The 18244-nt window shown below is 41.4% G+C and overlaps 1 protein-coding gene across 3 annotated transcripts in view; it reads right to left on the bottom strand.

The window, feature by feature from the left end:
• Positions 1-4211: 4211 nt before the first annotated feature.
• CACNA1S (calcium voltage-gated channel subunit alpha1 S) overlaps positions 4212-18244 on the bottom strand; it is a 57519-nt gene continuing 43486 nt past the window's right edge. For 2 of the 3 annotated variants that reach the window (XM_033152514.1, XM_033152513.1), the window contains 11 exons: positions 17175-17302; positions 15299-15395; positions 14409-14511; positions 13296-13397; positions 12563-12687; positions 10931-11059; positions 9739-9947; positions 7885-7952; positions 7558-7625; positions 6027-6149; positions 4212-4873 (listed from right to left, as the gene is read on the bottom strand). In XM_033152514.1, coding sequence (XP_033008405.1) covers positions 4709-4873; positions 6027-6149; positions 7558-7625; positions 7885-7952; positions 9739-9947; positions 10931-11059; positions 12563-12687; positions 13296-13397; positions 14409-14511; positions 15299-15395; positions 17175-17302 — 1317 coding nt within the window. In that variant the 3' untranslated portion in view covers positions 4212-4708. Of the gene's footprint in view, positions 4874-6026; positions 6150-7557; positions 7662-7884; positions 7953-9738; positions 9948-10930; positions 11060-12562; positions 12688-13295; positions 13398-14408; positions 14512-15298; positions 15396-17174; positions 17303-18244 lie in introns of all 3 variants that reach the window. The other variant, XM_033152515.1, reaches the window with a different exon arrangement.

Genomic DNA, 18244 nt, shown 5'->3' on the forward strand with positions numbered 1-18244 from the left:
TGAGGGAAGCCAAGGCTGAACAAGAAACACACATGCATGTTCTCCGGATTGGGTACTGGCAATTATTTTAGTGTATCTCTACCTACCATGTGTCTTCTTCATCTCACAATAGGATAAATGAGTGTGATTGATGAGTTCTTTGTAGGTTAATTAAAAGCCAGAGGCTCTGGGTAGTGTGTTTCTATTTAAGAAGTCATATTGGCTGGAGATATATATATATATCTCCTTCTGCTTCCTTAGCTTGTCTTCTTGTAAGGCAAGCAATGTTGAAATCCTTGTTGATGACGACCATTATAGCCAGCTGGCTAAGCTGGTTATCTTCCTTCCTGGGGAGTAATTAATAGCTCCCTTTCACATTTAAATATTGAGCCTTTGTATTGATGGATCACAGAAAGTCCTGCTGAGAAGACAGATATGTGGTAATGGGGCCAGTATCAGTTCCTGGCATCCTTGGGCAGCTGCCAGGGCCCCAGAAGGGTCACTGCTTATAGCTGCCCTGAAAAGCTGGACCCAGGACAGGGATAGGAAACCTGTGGCCCTCCAGATGTTGTTGGGTTATAGCTCTCATTGGGCAGGACCACTGGCCAAATGAGGCACAGCTTTAGACTTTCCCATTACCCAAACATTTTAGATGGTATTTTAGGAGTTCTTTAGTTTTATGTCTTTAGTCTGATCTATAGGTTGGTGGTGGCTGTTTGTTTGTTTGTTTCTTTGTTTAAATATAACGTCAGCGCCCTGAAATCTTCTGATGAAGGGCAGTTTAAAATGTTTTAAATAAAATGAATGCACTTACATAAATGTCATGTGGTTGGTATTAACTATTAATTAGCTTGTTGTTGGTTTTACTTTTTTAAAACTTTTAGATAGTTATTTCTAACAGTCTTTTACTGATAATTCTACTGTTTTATTCTTTTTGTGAACTGTTTTGAGGTTTTAGTACAACGAAGCTGTATAAATCTTGTGATTTTCTCTGAACGTTTATACTTTTGTAGCCCCCAACTGCAAATCCAGAGCTTCAAGACGTTTATCCTTTGTCAGTATCCAGCGGATGTATTTTATTGTTATCGCACTGCGTGTGTATAATATATATGATGAAGCACTAACTGTATGATGGTTGGATTCATCATCTTTATTGTACTGCATGACACACTAACCCCTTTCTGATTGCTTAAGGATGCTTTTTTATGGGATGCTTAATTTTGAATGCCTAATGCCAGCTGGCAAAAATACTTGCCTCGATTGATGGCACAAATGATGGAGCATTTCCATCTCTGTTTAATGATAACTGGTTGTCAACATGCATCTTCTCAATGAAGGCTAAGTGGACATCTCTGGACATCTCTAGCTTCTATCACAGCGTTGATTCTGCGCCAATGTGCTGCAAAGTCTTCTCAGCAAAGTGTTTTAATCAGTTGAGAGAAAAACTCTAGACAGCCTTTGGGGAAGGAATGACTTTGACAAGTCAAAGGAGGAAAGTTGATCATAATTTGCCTCGACATAAAGAGCACAATTGATTGATTTCCTTGCTTAAACAACAGATACTTTGCTTAAACGGCGGATACTGAAGAGTCCATTCAATTCCAAATTTACCCCCAACCCAAACAAAAAAAAACTTTGCTGTTTATTTGGTGGTAATTATCAAAAGCTGCTGTATACAAATGAGGATTGATAAACTGGCTTCTTCGCATCTCACATCCACCTTTGCTCTCTAATATTAAAAAACTGTTAATGGTGGAGTCAGAGCAAAGGGAGGAATAGTGGCAACAGAGACTGTGGCAGATTTCTGGAATGATGATGATACGCAGAGCTTTTTTTCAGAGGGAACTCAGTTCTGGCACCTTTCATGTGGGTTCCGGAACGTCTCAGGGGAGTCCCAGCACCTCTCTGGTGGGTGCCATTGCCGTTCTAAAGGGGGGCATTCATGGTGAGTTCCGGCACGTCTTTTTTGTAGGAAAACAGCACTCTTACTAGACTCCTCTTGCCATTTGCTTCTCTTCCTAACTGTAATTTGTAATTAAATGCTTTGAAATGGAAACAATTTATTGGACAGCTGGGCATGTAACTAGTACTCACTGCTCCAGGATCCCTGGTTGGCTATACCAGAGTTTGGCCTCCAGAGGGAAGAGGATTTTCTTTAAGCGCCCTAGAGAGAACCCTCCCCAGCTCAATATTCACAATGGCTTGGCTGTGCATTCTGCTTCCCAGCAGCCCTTTATCCATTCCCCCATTTTTTTGACTTAACAAATAAAAGCCCCAAGAGCGGCCAGGCTCTATTGATTCAGCACCTCCCCGGGGATGCATAATTCCTCCGTATTTTAATATCTATTAGCGTTGAGATGAAGCCAGTTGTGTGGAAGGAGCTGGCTGCTGAGATTGTGTTGGGCTGACATAAGGGCTTTAAAACGCAGGGTATATTAGGAGGTGGGACGTCGTGGCACAAGAGGCACACCAGGCAGGAGCAGCAATGTGGAGCTACGGCAGCCTTTGTTGTCTGCAAAAGTGGTAACAGAATTTAGCTGCTTCTCTCTCCACTCCACCCCAAGAGCTTTTATAGCAGTAGCACCAACTGACCGGGGGGGGGGGGAGCCTGCTTCTCTGACTTTTATAGCTCAATCTGCAGCAATCGGCAAGCAAGACTTTTCATATCATAGAGATAAGCATTATCCCCTACTAATGTCTGCAGATCAAGCTGCTGTTAAAGGCACAGGATAGCAGGCAAAAAAGAGGTTATGGCTGTATTATAAAGTCATAGAAAAGAGCACTGGGTAAGATACCCTTCCTCAAAGTTTTCACACACCCCATGTGTACTGAAGAACTAAGCTAAGTGCAGTAGGTAGACCAGTGTTTTCCAACCACTGTTCCGCGGCACACTAGTGTGCCGCGAAATGTTGCCTGGTGTGCCGTGGGAAAAATTGAAAAATTTGAAAGATTTTAAAAAAACAGCCAAACAGACCCAGGTTGCGCACTGAATAAAGTATTTTATAATTTTTCATATTTCTGTTTACTTACTATTTCATAATAAAGTAATTATAAAATATTTTCTTTGTGTTTATTTGATTCCTATTCAAGAGAATTACTTTATATATAGTCAATATAGGCACAGAGTTAATTTTTTTAACATTTTCTAATGGTGGTGTGCCTCGTGATTTTTTTTCATGAAACAAGTGTGCCTTTGCCCAAAAAAGGTTGAAAAACACTGAGGTAGACTATAACTCAAGAAGAACCATGTTCAAATCCTCCCATAGCCTTGAAGATCACTGGATGACCCTGAGATGGTCACATTTCAGGCTGTGGGTTTTGTTTACTTCTGTTATTTCAATGAGGCCCATTTATATCCGGTAGCATCAGGCTCTAGAGAAGCTGCCTGGTTCTGACTCATACTGTCTTTGAAGATAGAACCATAGTCAGTGATACTTTGTAGCTCAGGATTGCATCATACACTTTCAGATTTGTTAAGATTTGTTGTCCAGCTCTTCAGATTTACATCTTTGTATGGCTGTCACTGTGGTTCTAGGAATTTAGTCCTTGCGGCAGTAGAGGCATGACTAAGTCAACATTTTGCAGATGAAAATTTCTGGAACTCATTGCGCCCTGAAGGGTTGCTTCTTCCCCTTTTGAACGTTGCTGGTCCCTCTTCGTTATTTCATCCATTAATCAACTCCAGAAACACACAGGGACGCAATCTTGGGGGCTGAACCCAACAACAAAATTCCTTATATATGTATAATTATAGAATTCTAATTCAAAGACCAGGACAACTGGTAAGTTTGAGAGCAATGTATGTTTAAAGACAGTGTGAATCATAACTCTACAACTTTTCTAAGAGCCAGACTTTCAGAGCATTCTTGACTTGCCAAATCCCTAGCCCAAACTAGGGATTGTTTGTGTGATATAATTAAACATGCTGATGTGCAATTATTAGTGTAAAGCATTATGAATCTAGGAATAATGTGGGCTAGAATTCTAAATGAATACACTCTCAAATCTTCTAATATTTGTTAGCAGCCAGCTAGATAATTCATAGACTCTACAAAATTCACCAACAGAACTCTTAATTCCTATTTTTGAGGTATGTGAGAGTGCATAACAGTGTTTAGATTTTAATGCTTTCATTCTATTGCTGTGTTTTTATTGCTTTTACCTGTTTGTAAGTCAGCCTAGAAATTTTTTGTTTTTTTTAAAGTGAGGTGTAAATATTTCAAATAAACAAATAAAATAATCATTCCTGGTTTATTAAAAGTGCTAGCATTTCATCATTTTTACTTTCTGTTGAAAACAATGTAATCGAAGGGCACTTTTCAAGATGTCTCCCAGAGGAAATAAATTCACTAGGTAGGAGGGACATTTGATATTAAATATTGGGAATATTTGGTGATCTATCATTTTAGCTTGTATGCTGTCGATATCATGAGAGCAAGGAAACTCTGCTGGGAGAAACACCCGGGGAGTCCCATTTCTTAAAAAATCTCCTCTTTTGACAGCCAAGGAAAATAGTTTTCCCTCTGCCATCTTTTCCATTAGCCTGTTATGCTGCCGATGGCAACCAGTCAGGGATTGCTGTGAGCAGGTAATGCAGTGTTTTCATTGTAACCACCCGGAAGCAGACAAACGGGTAGCACTGTATAGCAGCCCTGCTGGGGGGAAAAGAGATAAGGCTGGGGGCAAGATCTCACAGTCTAGAATTTGGAATGGCCGTGCAATGAGCCTTTTACAAAGATGTAGTTGAGTCGGTTTCCCTTCTCTTCAACAAAGCAGCTGCAGTCTCCTCCACCTCAGTCACCTCCACCTGGAAGGCAGCAGCCATCTCATTTCTTGCCAGTTTCAGGAACGAATAGTCTTTAGCCAGGGATTCAAGTCCTCCAGAACTCAGAGCCTGCGAGAGAAGAAATGGAAGCCCATGCAATTAATGTCAATGCATTTCAGTGGAAGAGAAACACCAAAAACAATGCAGAAAATAACACAGTTATTCCCAGACTAAAAAAAATGTGTCAGTTCTGTTCTGTACGGATCCATGCTAATTGTGGTGAATTTGCACTCCCATTTCCCATTTAGGACTGAATTCTCTGACATTCCTATTTCCCTTCTACAACATCCCATTTTGTCCTGTCCTTTGACCCTGTCTCAAACCCCAACCACTTCCAATGAACTTGTGTGTGATGCCCACAACTGTACCTCCTGCAATAATACATTGGGCAATAGATATTGATCATAATATAGATATGGAACCATGGGAACGATTGTGGAACATGGTTATAGAATTTACAGCATGTTATGGTCTAAGAGAAAATTATATGAAAATGATTTATCGATGTTACCTAACACCAAGAAATTGGCAAAAATGTATAAATCCAAATCAAATAAGTATTGGAAATGTCAAGAGAAAGAAGGTTATTTTTATCATATTTGGTGGTCTTGTAGTAAGGTTAAAGCTTACTGGGAAATGATATATAATGAATTGAAAAAGATGTTTAAAATAACATTTGTTAAAAAGCAAACAAACAAAAAACCCAGAAGCTTTCCTTTTGGGAATTATAGGGACAGAACTACCCAAACTGTATATAAATTTATTCATGTATGTGCCTACAACAGCAAGAATGTTACTTGCCCAAAAATGGAAAGAAGAAGTCCCAGCAAAAGAAGAATGGACAGCAAAACTTATGGAATATGCAGAAATGGCGAAACTTACCGGAAGAATAAGAAATCAAGATAACAAACTTTTAATAAAAGAATGGAAATGGTTTATTGAATATTTACAGACAAACTGTAAACAGATAAGAACATTCGCAGGATTATTGTAATAACCTGCAGTTTTATAAGATCTACTTTATATTTAAAAGTAGATGAATAAATGAGCAAATTAAATTAATTTGGATATGCAGAAAATATTAAAAATAAATTTAAGGAACTCCAGAAAGAGGAGGAAGGAAGTCAAGTTTTGAAATGTTAAAAGGATTGTAAGGTTATTGAAATGTATAAAACTGAAAATCATAAATAAAATATTTTAAAAACAACAACAACAGCTGTACCTCTTGGATGAGCTGAATGGAGGCAGGGGTAGAGGTTTCCGTACTCCTTAGTGCATTTCCCTCATTGCTGCTTGTAGATGGTGACCCTTCGCCATCATCGGTCCATTGTGAGCCAATGGACTTCTTTGGGGGAAATTGCATGGAAACAAGACCAGATAGATCTGAGTGGCACCAACCACCAGCCTCTTTATTACCCAGAGTGCAGCAGGCCCCGCCAACGGCAGGCTATGTGCCCTTCCTGACCCCACTCCGGTGACCTTCCTTATTAAGACTGTTATCCCCATTGATCCTGAGGCACAATTTGCAGATGGACATATCTACAGTGAGGATAAAGTGATTCTTGCCCATATTTTAAGAATTAAAATACTGTTCATATAAGGTTGCCAGGCATATGCATAAAATAAGGCTTGGATAGTTGGATATGCCATGATGCTCTTCCCCCCCTTTGAGTTTCATCTGATATTGGAAGAGGAGACAGACAGAAGTGCTTATCCTCTAATGGAGATGGTCTGGCACAACCTCAACATCAAATGAAGTGTGTTTACTGCAAGTGGGTGCATCCGTCAGGCACTATTCACCTGTGTGGATGTTTAAGAGGGGATGCAAGACCCAATTTCCTTGAGTAGTCCAGATGACATTGCTGATATACTGAGTTCCATTTTCCCTGTGTTGCCCTCCGGCATTTTGTCAGAACTGATCTGTGGCAATTTTTTAAAAAACTGCAAGTGCATTTGCAGAGTCAGCCTGTCCACTGTGAATAGGCAAACCGCTACTGAATGTTTTCAAAGCTAATGTCCTTCAATTAAGTTTCTTCCTCAGTGGTTCTATCCTTTTATTGCTTCCTGTTGAGTGTGACTGATATTCATCAATCCACAGAACAGTGCCTCTGAATTTCCCTTTATTGTCAGTTTCTTTTCTCATGTGAGAGGGCTTAAATTACTGATTTCCTCCCATTGTTTTACTTTTTTCATGTTCATGTAATGAACTAACTCTGTGTGTATGTGTGTGTGTGTGTGTGTGTGAGAGAGAGAGAGAGAGAGAGAGAGAGAGAGAGATGGTACTTATTGTATGGAGTACAGTCTCCTCTATTTCTGCTCCCCATGGCAGCCATTTTGTACCACTTTTATCAAGGCTTGAGTATTAGCACCTTATTATTATTATATCAAAAATAAGGGAACTGAAACTTAATGAGCAACTGAGGGTGGTTATTTCAGATGCTGAAAATGACTTTTGCTGATCGAGGCTTAAATGCAAACACACTTTACAGAAGGGTTTTGGCTATGGGGAAGGTCACTGCTGGATAATATGCCACTATATTAAGTGTCGTGTGGAATCATCATATTAATTATGCTTTCAGCTGATTGTGGAAAAGCAAAGCTTCAACAATGCTAAATCGTTCTAATGGGACCGCAGCCCATATATGTACACATCCTGTCTTTTGTATCTGATGGAGTTGTATGGGGAAGACTGAAAGCACAGCTTGGTTTGTGGTCTCTTTAGCATGCCTAAAGTGAAGCAATGCGGCATTTACCTGCTGGATGGAAAACTGTAGTTCTGATTGGCTCTGGACACCATGAGCTGGCACCTTGCTCATTTTTCCTTTACAGTTTTTAGGCCGAATAGAGCATTTGTGGGCTAGAGGGGAGAGGGGAAAGAGACAAAAGGAATCAGAGATAATTACATTTTCCAAGCCTTAGAAGGTGATATTTTTACTAGACATATGCCAGTTGCAAATGTTTTCATTACACAGTCCCCTTCTCCAGTTTACCTCCTCCCACACCAACTTGAATATAGGCATATAGGGAATATGACATTAGAGTGGCCCAGGAAATCCCTTGGGCTGTTAGCAAGAACTCACCTAGATCAGGTAGCTGATGAGATGATGGTATCATCCTCTCTCTCACTAGTTCATTCTCATACATCACCCTATGGAGCAAAGCACAGTTAGAAAGTTCCAAGAAAATACCCTGTCCCAAACAACTATTAGTACTCTTTAGGGTGACCCAGAAGACCATGATTTTACATTAAAAACAAAAACCCAGAGTTATTGACCAGACCATAGCTCTCCAGCACTTTCTTTTCCATTTTCCAATCTTCTCCTTCTCTCTCTGGACTCAGCTAGACTCAGCAAAAGCGATTTACGTATATGCATTATATATGCATTATATATGCGATATAACATTGTGCTGTGGAGTCCTGTTTTTCTCTACCTGTTTTCTCTGTTTAAATTTACAACACATTTAACTGAAACGCTTCTTTGATGTGTCTAGATCCAGCCTCTCTCTGTGTGTGTGTGTGTAGCACAGCTAAATATATATGTGTGATTCAATCCTCAAAGTGGCTTCTCTTTATGATGGTTTAAAAGTTTTACCCGGTACAGAATGCTACTTTCTCTTCGCAAAAAGAATTGAAAACATACCATGCATGCTGCTCCAGAGTCTGCTCTGGATCCCCTATCCATCAGTTCAAGCTTCCAAAAAGTTGGGCGCAACCTATTGCCACCTGTATATCCCAAAGCATTTCTAACATCCATGCGCTAAGTTACCACTGCGAGGGCATACAGAAGGGCATTCCCATGGGTGCCCATCTCTTCTGGAATGCTCTTGCCTAGAAAGCTAAAGCTCAGCACCTTTCAGAAGTGATCGATATGACTTCTCTTTTTTAGGCCATCTGTCAGGAATGCTTTGATGGTGTTTCCTGCTTGGCAGGGGGTTGGACTGGATGGCCCTTGTGGTCTCTTCCAACTCTATGATTCTATGATTCTAGGTGGGATTTTGGTGACGAGAAGGTGTTGGGAGGTTAGTGGAAGGCACTTTGATAATATTCCCAGGGTAGAGAAAGTTTTTTTAAAAAACAAAAAACAAAGGTGGGGTTACCAGTAAAGGCAGAGGTGATGATGTTTTTTTTTTTTTAAAGAACCCTTCTGTCACAAGAATATAAGAACAGCCTGCTGGATCAGGACAATGGCCCATGTTGTCCAGCATGTTGTCCAGCATCCTGTTCTCACAGTGGCCAACCAGATGCCTATGGGAAGCATGCAAGTAGGACTTGAATGCAACAGCACTTTCCCCTCCTGTGGTTTCCAGAAACTGGTACAGTATTCGGAAGCATACCACCTCCCATTTCCTTTTGCATAAATTTGCCTGGCCACAGCAAGCCAGGCCAGCATGTTCTCCCAAAATGCTTCATTTCGAATGATGTTACGCCATAACTTAGTGTTGTTCCATATGTATTATAACTTGGGGCGAGGGAGTGATGGTATCCCCTACTGCTGCCATCTTCCCCCCCCAAAATGCATCAGGAACATTGTGAGAGAACGTGGTAGCCTAGCTAGCTACTGATTGCAGCAGTTCTTGGCTGCTTCAATCAGCTGGGAAAATTTCTTTAAAATGAAGGAAAGTGTTTTTGTTTTTTTTTAGGGTTGCCACCCCAGCCTTTACTGGTAAGTCAACCTTCTTCCAAATTTTTTATAACTCCTGAATACTAATTCATTTTCTTCCCCAACTTGCCCACCCCAATTCCCCCACTCAGCAATCAATGGAAAACTTTTAAAGAAAAGATTTAGGACAATTCTAGCCCTATCATGTTATATCACGGCTCAGAAACTGTGCAAAATCCAATCTTTAGTGGTCCAATCTCATGCCAGAATCAGCCCTCTGAAAGGAATGCTACTCTCCCAGCTTTGTTATGCTCTCCGTTTCTTGAGCTTTACCCCGTTGTCACGTTGTTGTTGGCGTTGCTGTTGCTGTGGTTCACATTGCCACCCCCTCCTGGTGGGAAGTCATCAAGGAATACAGGGGAATCCAAATCTTCGCTTCCCATCTCGGTGAATTGTAGAGGTCTCTGGCTAGCCATATGAGGTGGTAGTGGGCTGCTTGGTTCCATGAAGGTGTCAACGTGGCCAAACAACCCCCCTGTCCTCTGCATTCAAGGGCAGGGGAGAAAAGAGAGGAGGTTGTTATTTTGGTCATTATTAAGCCCTTTGTGTTCCAGCTAGGGGATGGAGGGAATAAGATCTAGTTAGTGAGAAAGCACAAATTATATTTAGGGGCAAACCAAACATTACATTAAAAGTGTTTTAAACTACCATGTTTACAACTACCTAACTCAGGCTTCCTCAACCTCGGCCCTCCTGTTGTATTGAGACTACGATCCCCATCATCCCTGACCACTGATCCTGCTAGCTAGGGATCATGGGAGTTGTAGGCTAAAAACATCTGGAGGGCTGAGGCTGAGGAAGCCTGACCTAATTATTTTAAAGGGTGGACTCAACCTACCAAGTGATTATTATCTTGGTGTTCTCCATATTTAATATTTTACTTGTGTTAACCGAAAATAGTAGAAATTTTAAGAAAATCAAATTTCAGTTTGTGCACATTTTATTTTGCTCAAAATATTTTGTATATAAACACACACACCACAGAGAGCTTCAGGATGCCTCAGCTTTATTTGGTGTATGTTTCTTTAACTCAACTTCAGGTGCTTAACATTGAATGATGGCTGACAAGGAGCCACAATTTGAGGTAAATGTGTTGGGTGTGTCACATAATCTGTGGGGGTCCCAACTTCCTCTTAGGTTAGAGTTCCGCTTCTGCTTTATCTCCTCCACCCACCATTACAAAGAGTATTCTGTAAGAATATAAAAGACCACCAACACAAGTTTAGTCAATCAAACAAACAAACAGAAAAGAGAATAGCACAGGTGCTTCTGCTCTTTAACATTCAACCAAGGAAACAAAACTGAATGATGAACGATAACTTCATGGGGAGACCAAAGGGGTGAGGAATGGACTCATTCTGTGAGGGGAGCACAGCAAGTGTGCCATTGCTGAAGTTTTCAGCTGAGAGTTAAAGGATACCTTGGATGCCCATTAAGCAAACATTATATCTGTGCTCATACTCACCCTATAGATGCCTTCCTCCATTGCTGCCTCAACCATGGCTCTCTCAAGTTCCTCCTCTGCTGTCAGATCCCCAGAGATTGCTCTTTTGATCTCAGGAGCTGCTTCCTCTTCAATGGTCCTCAGGCCAGCCTCATTGAAACAACACAGAAATGATTATCATTGGCAGGGACTATTCATGCCGGAGAACAGGAAGTTAGGGTGTGACCCAAACCACCTTCTCCTAAGTCATGATGTCTTTCCTTCCCATGAAATTAACTTGGAGGTCAGGCTGTTACAGTATATATCCCTAGTCATGCACAGCTATGAACTTGCCAGCTTCACAAAGTACTGTATATAAATCAGTGCTTATGTTGACAGGGGGAACGTTCAGTTTTGCTGCACCACACAAGTGGGTGTGACATAGCTGGCGGGGTGTGTGTGTGTGAAAATTCACCTGAGCACAGCATTATAGTGGCATGTTGATCTTTTTAAAAAGTTCTTTTAAAATGTGCTATAACACCCTTAAAATTTTACTGGGGGAGAATTCCCCTCCCCCCCCAAAAAAAATACTAGACTAAATAGGGCAAATTTAAATGATCAGAGAGAGAGAGAGAGAAATGCATGCTGCTAAATGGCATTGACTGGAAAAGTGCTAATAGAAAGCATGGCCAGGTATGGTGACAGGGTTAGACACCCAATTAATTTCCACACACATCAAAATCGTGCTTCTTCAAAAGCTAGAAAGCTCATTGCCATACAACCACCCCATAAACAAATCAGAACAAATGCACAATAAAGGCGAGATATCATCTAACCTCTGAGTAAGCTTTGTGCAAGAAAAACAGAATGGATGCTCAATAAACAAGTTGCCCAGAGGAACTCTAAAACTAAGGCAATCTACATATGCAAGATACTGTGCTATTGTCCAATTCTTTCCAAAAACAAAAACAAAAATGGATTTCCTGAAATTGAAAAGAAGCATGGGGAGAGCACAAAGAAACATTTGATGGCAATGGATGTGTCCAGATGGACGTTGATTATAGGATGGACTTTACTGGGTGCTTCCAGATGGGGGTTTATTGTAGGACAGCCCCTCATGCACGGCTCTTTTTTTTTTAACTGGGTCCACACAATGTTGTTGGCATCAACATGCCAGACCATATTGTCTTTCCTCCACCCACCATTGAATCTGGATTTCCTTTTTCCAGGGAAAAACTAATAAATTACAAAGGCCAGTTACAAGGGATGTGGATAGCCCATTTGCAATATCAAGCCCTTGCCTGTCAGCACCAAATGTCATTCAAATGCCCCATGTAAAGTGAATGAATCAAGAGCGGCAATTCCAGAGGAAACACAAAGCATGAAAACTTCCAGAAAGATTTGTCCATAAGCATTTTGTGGGAGAAGATGGGGAAAAGGGGGTAATAATTTCATGGGAATATTTGCAAAGAGATTATTTTGTTTAAAATGCCAGCTCTTTAGAGAATCCCAAAACAGGGCCATGAAAACTGCAAACAACTGCATCACAGTACCTGGAATCTGTTGCAGATGAGAGAACCCAAAGCACCTCCGTTTCCCTCTCTTCTTTCACTCCATTATGGGCTGGGAATCTTTCTACTCTGCTGGGTCAAGTGTGTTCCGTTTCTCACTTACCTGAATTTCAACAGCATTCTTCTTGGGCCGGTATCCGTAATACTCTTCCTGGCGCTTCATGAATTTTCTGAAGTGCTCCTGGATGAGGAAGGTAGCGTAGAACTTGCCCACGGTCACTTCATCATCTGGAGGAGGAGGAGGCACAAGTAGACATTAAGTTTGCTCAGCAAAAGAACCCAGCCAACTTGTATGCATGTGCCAGGCTGCTTAGGAACACACAAAGGAGATTTGTGAAATGCAAGTTGTAGAAAGAGGGTTGGAGATAAAAATATATATGAAATGGTTGCATTCTGTTCAGTGCCTCCTTTAAACATATTTGTTTCGGTAAGCCTGTCCAGGCACACAGAAGTTGACATGTTTTAATATCTTTTTAGATTTTAATTATTTTTTAAAAATGTTTTTAATTTCTTGTTTTATACAGGTAGGTAGCCGTGTTGGTCTGCCGTAGTTGAAACAAAATAAAAAATAAAAAAAATTCCTTCCAGTAGCACCTTAGAGACCAACTCAGTTTGTTATTGGTATGACATGAGCTTTCGTGTGCATGCACATTTCTGCACCTGAAAGCTCATACCAATAACAAACTTAGTTGGTCTCTAAGGTGCTACTAGAAGGATTTTTTTATTTTTTATTTTGTTTTAAACAGTTTCTATTGATAATTTTGATATTTCTTGTAAACTGCTTAGAGCTTTTGTTAAGGTCAAATGGCATTTAAATAAAGAAATTAAGGACTTGCCTCCAATTGGTGGAATGACTTGATCCAGGAGCTTCATGCTGGTTCTCTTCCATATTTTTTTAATAATCATCCTTAACTCTTCATTAGCTTGTTCAAAGTTACCTGCAAAAGCACCAACCGCTTATATGAAACTTACTGCATCGGATCACTGGTCTGTCTTATCCAGTAGAATCTATGATATTCCTACATCTCAGGCAGATATCTTTCCCAGCCTGCTACATGAGACTCTTTTTAATTGAAGGTGTCAACTGATTGAACCAGGTGTTTTCTTCATGTAAAGCATCCATTCATGGCACTGAACAACACATTGCCAATAAGTCAGCCACAATGGTTTATCCTATCCTCCTCATTGTCTGCCCTCAGACAACAAGTACTCATGCCCAATTAATCAATGCTCTCTTAATTAATTCATTAGCATCCCTTACATCTCACTCACTTCCTGTATTATACCACTGTACAGCCTGGTACTTGGGGTGAGAACCTTTTAAATCAAACATTGGTTTTATTGTTGTATTGCTGTCCGGATTTGCTAAAGAAAAGTCCTGCTTTTCTTCTTTTGTATCTGCTGTTCTTTTTTGGGCAGGGGGGCTGCTGTTGCATTGCATTGTACTAATTTTTTTTAGCTGCTTTGAGGTTTCTCCAGACCAGATAAGGCTGGCTACAAGAACAACAACAATAGCAGATGTTGCTGTTGTCAATATTATTGTGCTAACACAGGTAAGTGCTTTCATTTTTATCAACCCTCAGGTGGACAAAATCCTTAATATTTGCCTTTGATAAAGCTTAGGCTCCTTAAAACTCCAGAAGCGGCATGGAGTTGGCATGGCGCCATGCTGAAACTACTTATGCTAATTTAAAACAGATGAAGACCTGACTCTTGGAGGTCTTGTGATTAAATGCACCAGAAAGGCATTAGTTACTGTTGATTTATGGCATCATCTGCTGGGCCTATGTAATCACGCAGTAATGGATTTTGAGGTCGGCAGAGCTTCTGCTGACATATAAGGTGACTAATGTTCTTCAGAACTTGTGAGATGAGTAATGGCAGCTGTGAGAGAGTGCAGAGGAGTTATTCAGGAATGGATGTAGCTATTGATACATTTCATCTCTCACCTTCTGTCTTGATCTTGAGAGCTGTTCTCACCAGAGCAAAGAGTGTTGCATTGAAAGTGACTGTGCCGTCACTATTCAGGGGCATATTCATGCTCACCAAGCGCTGCAAAACACACACAATGTCAGAGACAATATATCCCAGGTTTCTTTCAGGCAGAGCGTGCTGAAACTCACTTCCAGCACCTCTCAGGTGGGTGCCATTGTCATTATATGAGAACAAGGGTTCATGGTGAGTTCTGGCACCAATTTCCAGAAAAATAGCACTGAATGTATCATTTACATTCACAAACACACTTGGAACACACCCATATGTCCCATACCTGAAGGAGCGTCTCCACCCACATCGTTCAGCCCGGACACTGAGGTCCAGCTCCGAGGGCCTTCTGGCGGTTCCATCACTGCGAGACGTGAGGTTACAGGGAACCAGGCAGAGGGCCTTCTTGGTGGTGGTGCCCACCCTGTGGAACACCCTCCCATCAGATGTCAAGGAAATAAACAACTATCTGACTTTTAGAAGACATCTGAAGGCAACCCTATGGTATAATATTATTATTATACCATAGATTACCATTATTCATTTTCTTAAATTTATATTCCACCTTTCTCAAGTCCTGGAACCCAAGACATCCAGACACAGAGCAGACCTAGACCTGCTTCACTTCAGTGAGACGAAGGTCTTGTGTGCCCTTCAGGCCGTACCCATGGAGTCAGTGTCCTACCCTCCATTTGACAGATAGCATTAAAAACACCAGTTCTTCATTCCTTCAGCTTAAAAAAATAATCTAGTGCAATGAGGACTGAATTTTGTACAGGGGCCAGGGGGTGGAGACTAGGACACGAACTCAGACCTAGTTAGGACTGGTAAAGAAACATTTCCCCAAGACTCCTACCTTGCATGCTACACGGTGTGGACAAAACTTCCCAAAGCCCAGGGGAGGCTGGATTCGTCTCAACAGAGTCACCACATCTAGATGTTTGATGCGGCCCCTGAGGAAGAGGAAGAGACAGCGATGTTGCAGAAAATGGCACACAAGTTTCTAGCTCAGGGAGCTGAAGAGACCATGATTCAATGGTCTATTTGGACCATTCTCTAATCCCAGTGAAAGCACAAACAGCGCCTGCTTATTTTCTTGACATGGTGATACAATTAAAGGTATATGTTTTGAAGTATCCTTGAAAGAGGCAGGTACTTTCTGCCTTAGAGCACACTAAAAAGTAGGAAGCCCGCCATGTGGAATGTTGAGTGGGTGGGCAAGGTCTCAACTCCCTCCAGCTTAGTGGATAGGTGAGGACCCACATGGGCTGAAATCTTTTGCACATACGATATACAAATGTGCTATATGAAACAATGTAGTCTGATGAGCCAGTCCCCCTGTGATAAAACACGTTTGCCATGACATGTACAGGCGATGCAATGGGAAGCCATAACTAATCCCAATTCCCTCCTGTATGCACACCTCCATGATAAAGAAATGCAAACACAGATACCAGTTTATGCGTTATTGTTATGTGAGCACAATCTGTAAAGTGGGTCTCCTGGTTTATAAAAAGATCAGCTCTCACAAGAGACAACTGTATTTTTTAAAAGTGATATTGACCACATTTTATTTATTTAAAGGATTTCTGTCCTACACTGCAAAGAGCAATTCCAGATTTCACCAATGGGTGTTAGTCACGTGCCCAGGCAAATAAATCGTTCTGAGTACTTGGAAAGTCCTTTCTCGCACCTGATCTAGCCTGCTGTGTCTCAAGAGGCATCAGCCATTCTAAATCTATCCTGCCATAATTTGGGAACAAAATACTATATACACGCCATATGGCTCCCCATCCCTTTTACCTGGGCAAGAATGACCACAGCTAGAGCCCTCTGATATCCCTATTTGAAACATAAAGGTAAAGAGACCCCTGACCATTAGGTCCAGTCACGGACGACTCTGGGGTTGCAGCGCTCATCTTGCTTTATTGGCTGAGGGAACCAGCGTACAGCTTCCAGGTCATGTGGCCAGCATGACTAAGCCACTTCTGGCAAACCAGAGCAGTTCACAGAAACACCGCGAACCAGAGCAGTGCAGTACCAGAGCGGTACCTATTTATCTACTTGCACTTTTGATGTGCTTTCAAACTGCTAGGTTGGCAGAAGCAAGGACTGAGCAACGGGAGCTCACCCCATCACGGGGATTTGAACCACCAACCTTCTGATCGGCAAGCCCTAGGCTCTGTGGTTTAACCCACAGTGCCACATACCATCTAATAAATTGAAACATACCCTCTAATAAATTCATGGGTATTCCAAGTCAGTATAATAAATCAAGGTTTTATATTAAGGCTGAAACAGTCTGATAAAATGAAAAGAGAGCTCATACCAACATTTCTCATTCTATTATCACACATCTGACTTTATACTCATATGCCTTCCAAGCATTGGCGTCCCACAACATTTCTAGGAATTTACATTGAGCTCTCTTTCCAGTGCCAGTAGAGACTCAGAGCCAAATTAGACAAGACATTTGCCAGGTAATCTGTTTTCGTACAGCTGATTAAAAAAAGAAAAAGCTGGTGTAGGGCATCAGTGGAAGGTTTCCTTTCACTGTGAATATCAGAAATGGGGTGTGATTCTGATCAAGGCCATGGCATAGGCATGTACCGGCTAATTATTATTTTAACATAAACAAAAAAATTGACAATAGGTCAAACTACATATAGACTTCATGTCTAGTTGGCCCACAGATCCAGTGATTACAAATGTAATAACTGATGGGTTCTCACTTGGCTTCAGGATCGTATTCTGCCCAGATTTTTTTGAATTCATCCAGGTGATGAGGACCCAATATGGACCAATCCCGTGTGAGGTAGTCAAAGTTGTCCATGATAACAGCAACAAAGAGGTTGATAATCTAAGGAGATATACATTGGCACAGCTTAGGTGAAAGATAGCAGAGGATAACGGTCCTCTGAGCTGCCCACTGGAATGAAGTCAGCTGAAGACCCGTATACTAACCCACATAAAACTAAATAAAGTATAATCAAAGGGGTAGTTTGTCTGGGAAGGCAATGCATGTCACAGGCATTCTGCAACATTGGTTAGTTCAATTCTTAGGCATGTGAATACCTAAGGAGGGTGAAAGGTTGTTTTCTGCTGCTCCAGAGAAGCGGACACGGAGCAATGGATTCAAACTACAAGAAAGAAGATTCCACCTAAACATTAGGAAGAACTTCCTGACAGTGAGAGCTGTTTGGCAGCGGAATTTGCTGCCAATGAGTGTGGTGGAGTCTCCTTCTTTGGAGGTCTTTAAGCAGAGGCTTGACAGCCATCTGTCAGGAATGCTTTGATGGTATTTCCTGCTTGGCAGGGGGTTGGACTGGATGGCCCTTGTGGTCTCTTCCAACTCTATGATTCTATGATTCTACCCTTCCACCCAGAATCCTCGGAACAGTTGTTCAACCCCCCACAGAGCTACAATTCCCAGCACCCTTAAGAAACTACTGTTCCTAGGATCCTTTTTTGGGGCGGTGAGGAAGAGATGTGATTTAAGTGCATGTGTAGAAACAGCCTAAGTGGTCAGTTCATATATGCAAGTCTATCAGGCAGCCAACCAGGTTCAAGTGTGCTAGGAAAAAAGTGGTCCTTATACAAGCATGCCCTCAGAAGTATAAGCAATGACTGAGCACACCACTGTGCTGGGCTGCTTGTGGTGACACATCGACTTGCTGTTTGTGATTGTGACAAATCATTCGTATGATTCCCTTGCCACATTGATCACCGCTCTCAGCCTTGGATGTAACAGAACTGACCTGTCACTGCCACAGTGCCTAAGAGGCAAAATTGATGAGAGAAG

The sequence above is a fragment of the Lacerta agilis genome, chromosome 6, assembly GCF_009819535.1.
Source record: "Lacerta agilis isolate rLacAgi1 chromosome 6, rLacAgi1.pri, whole genome shotgun sequence".
Lineage (NCBI taxonomy): Eukaryota > Metazoa > Chordata > Lepidosauria > Squamata > Lacertidae > Lacerta > Lacerta agilis.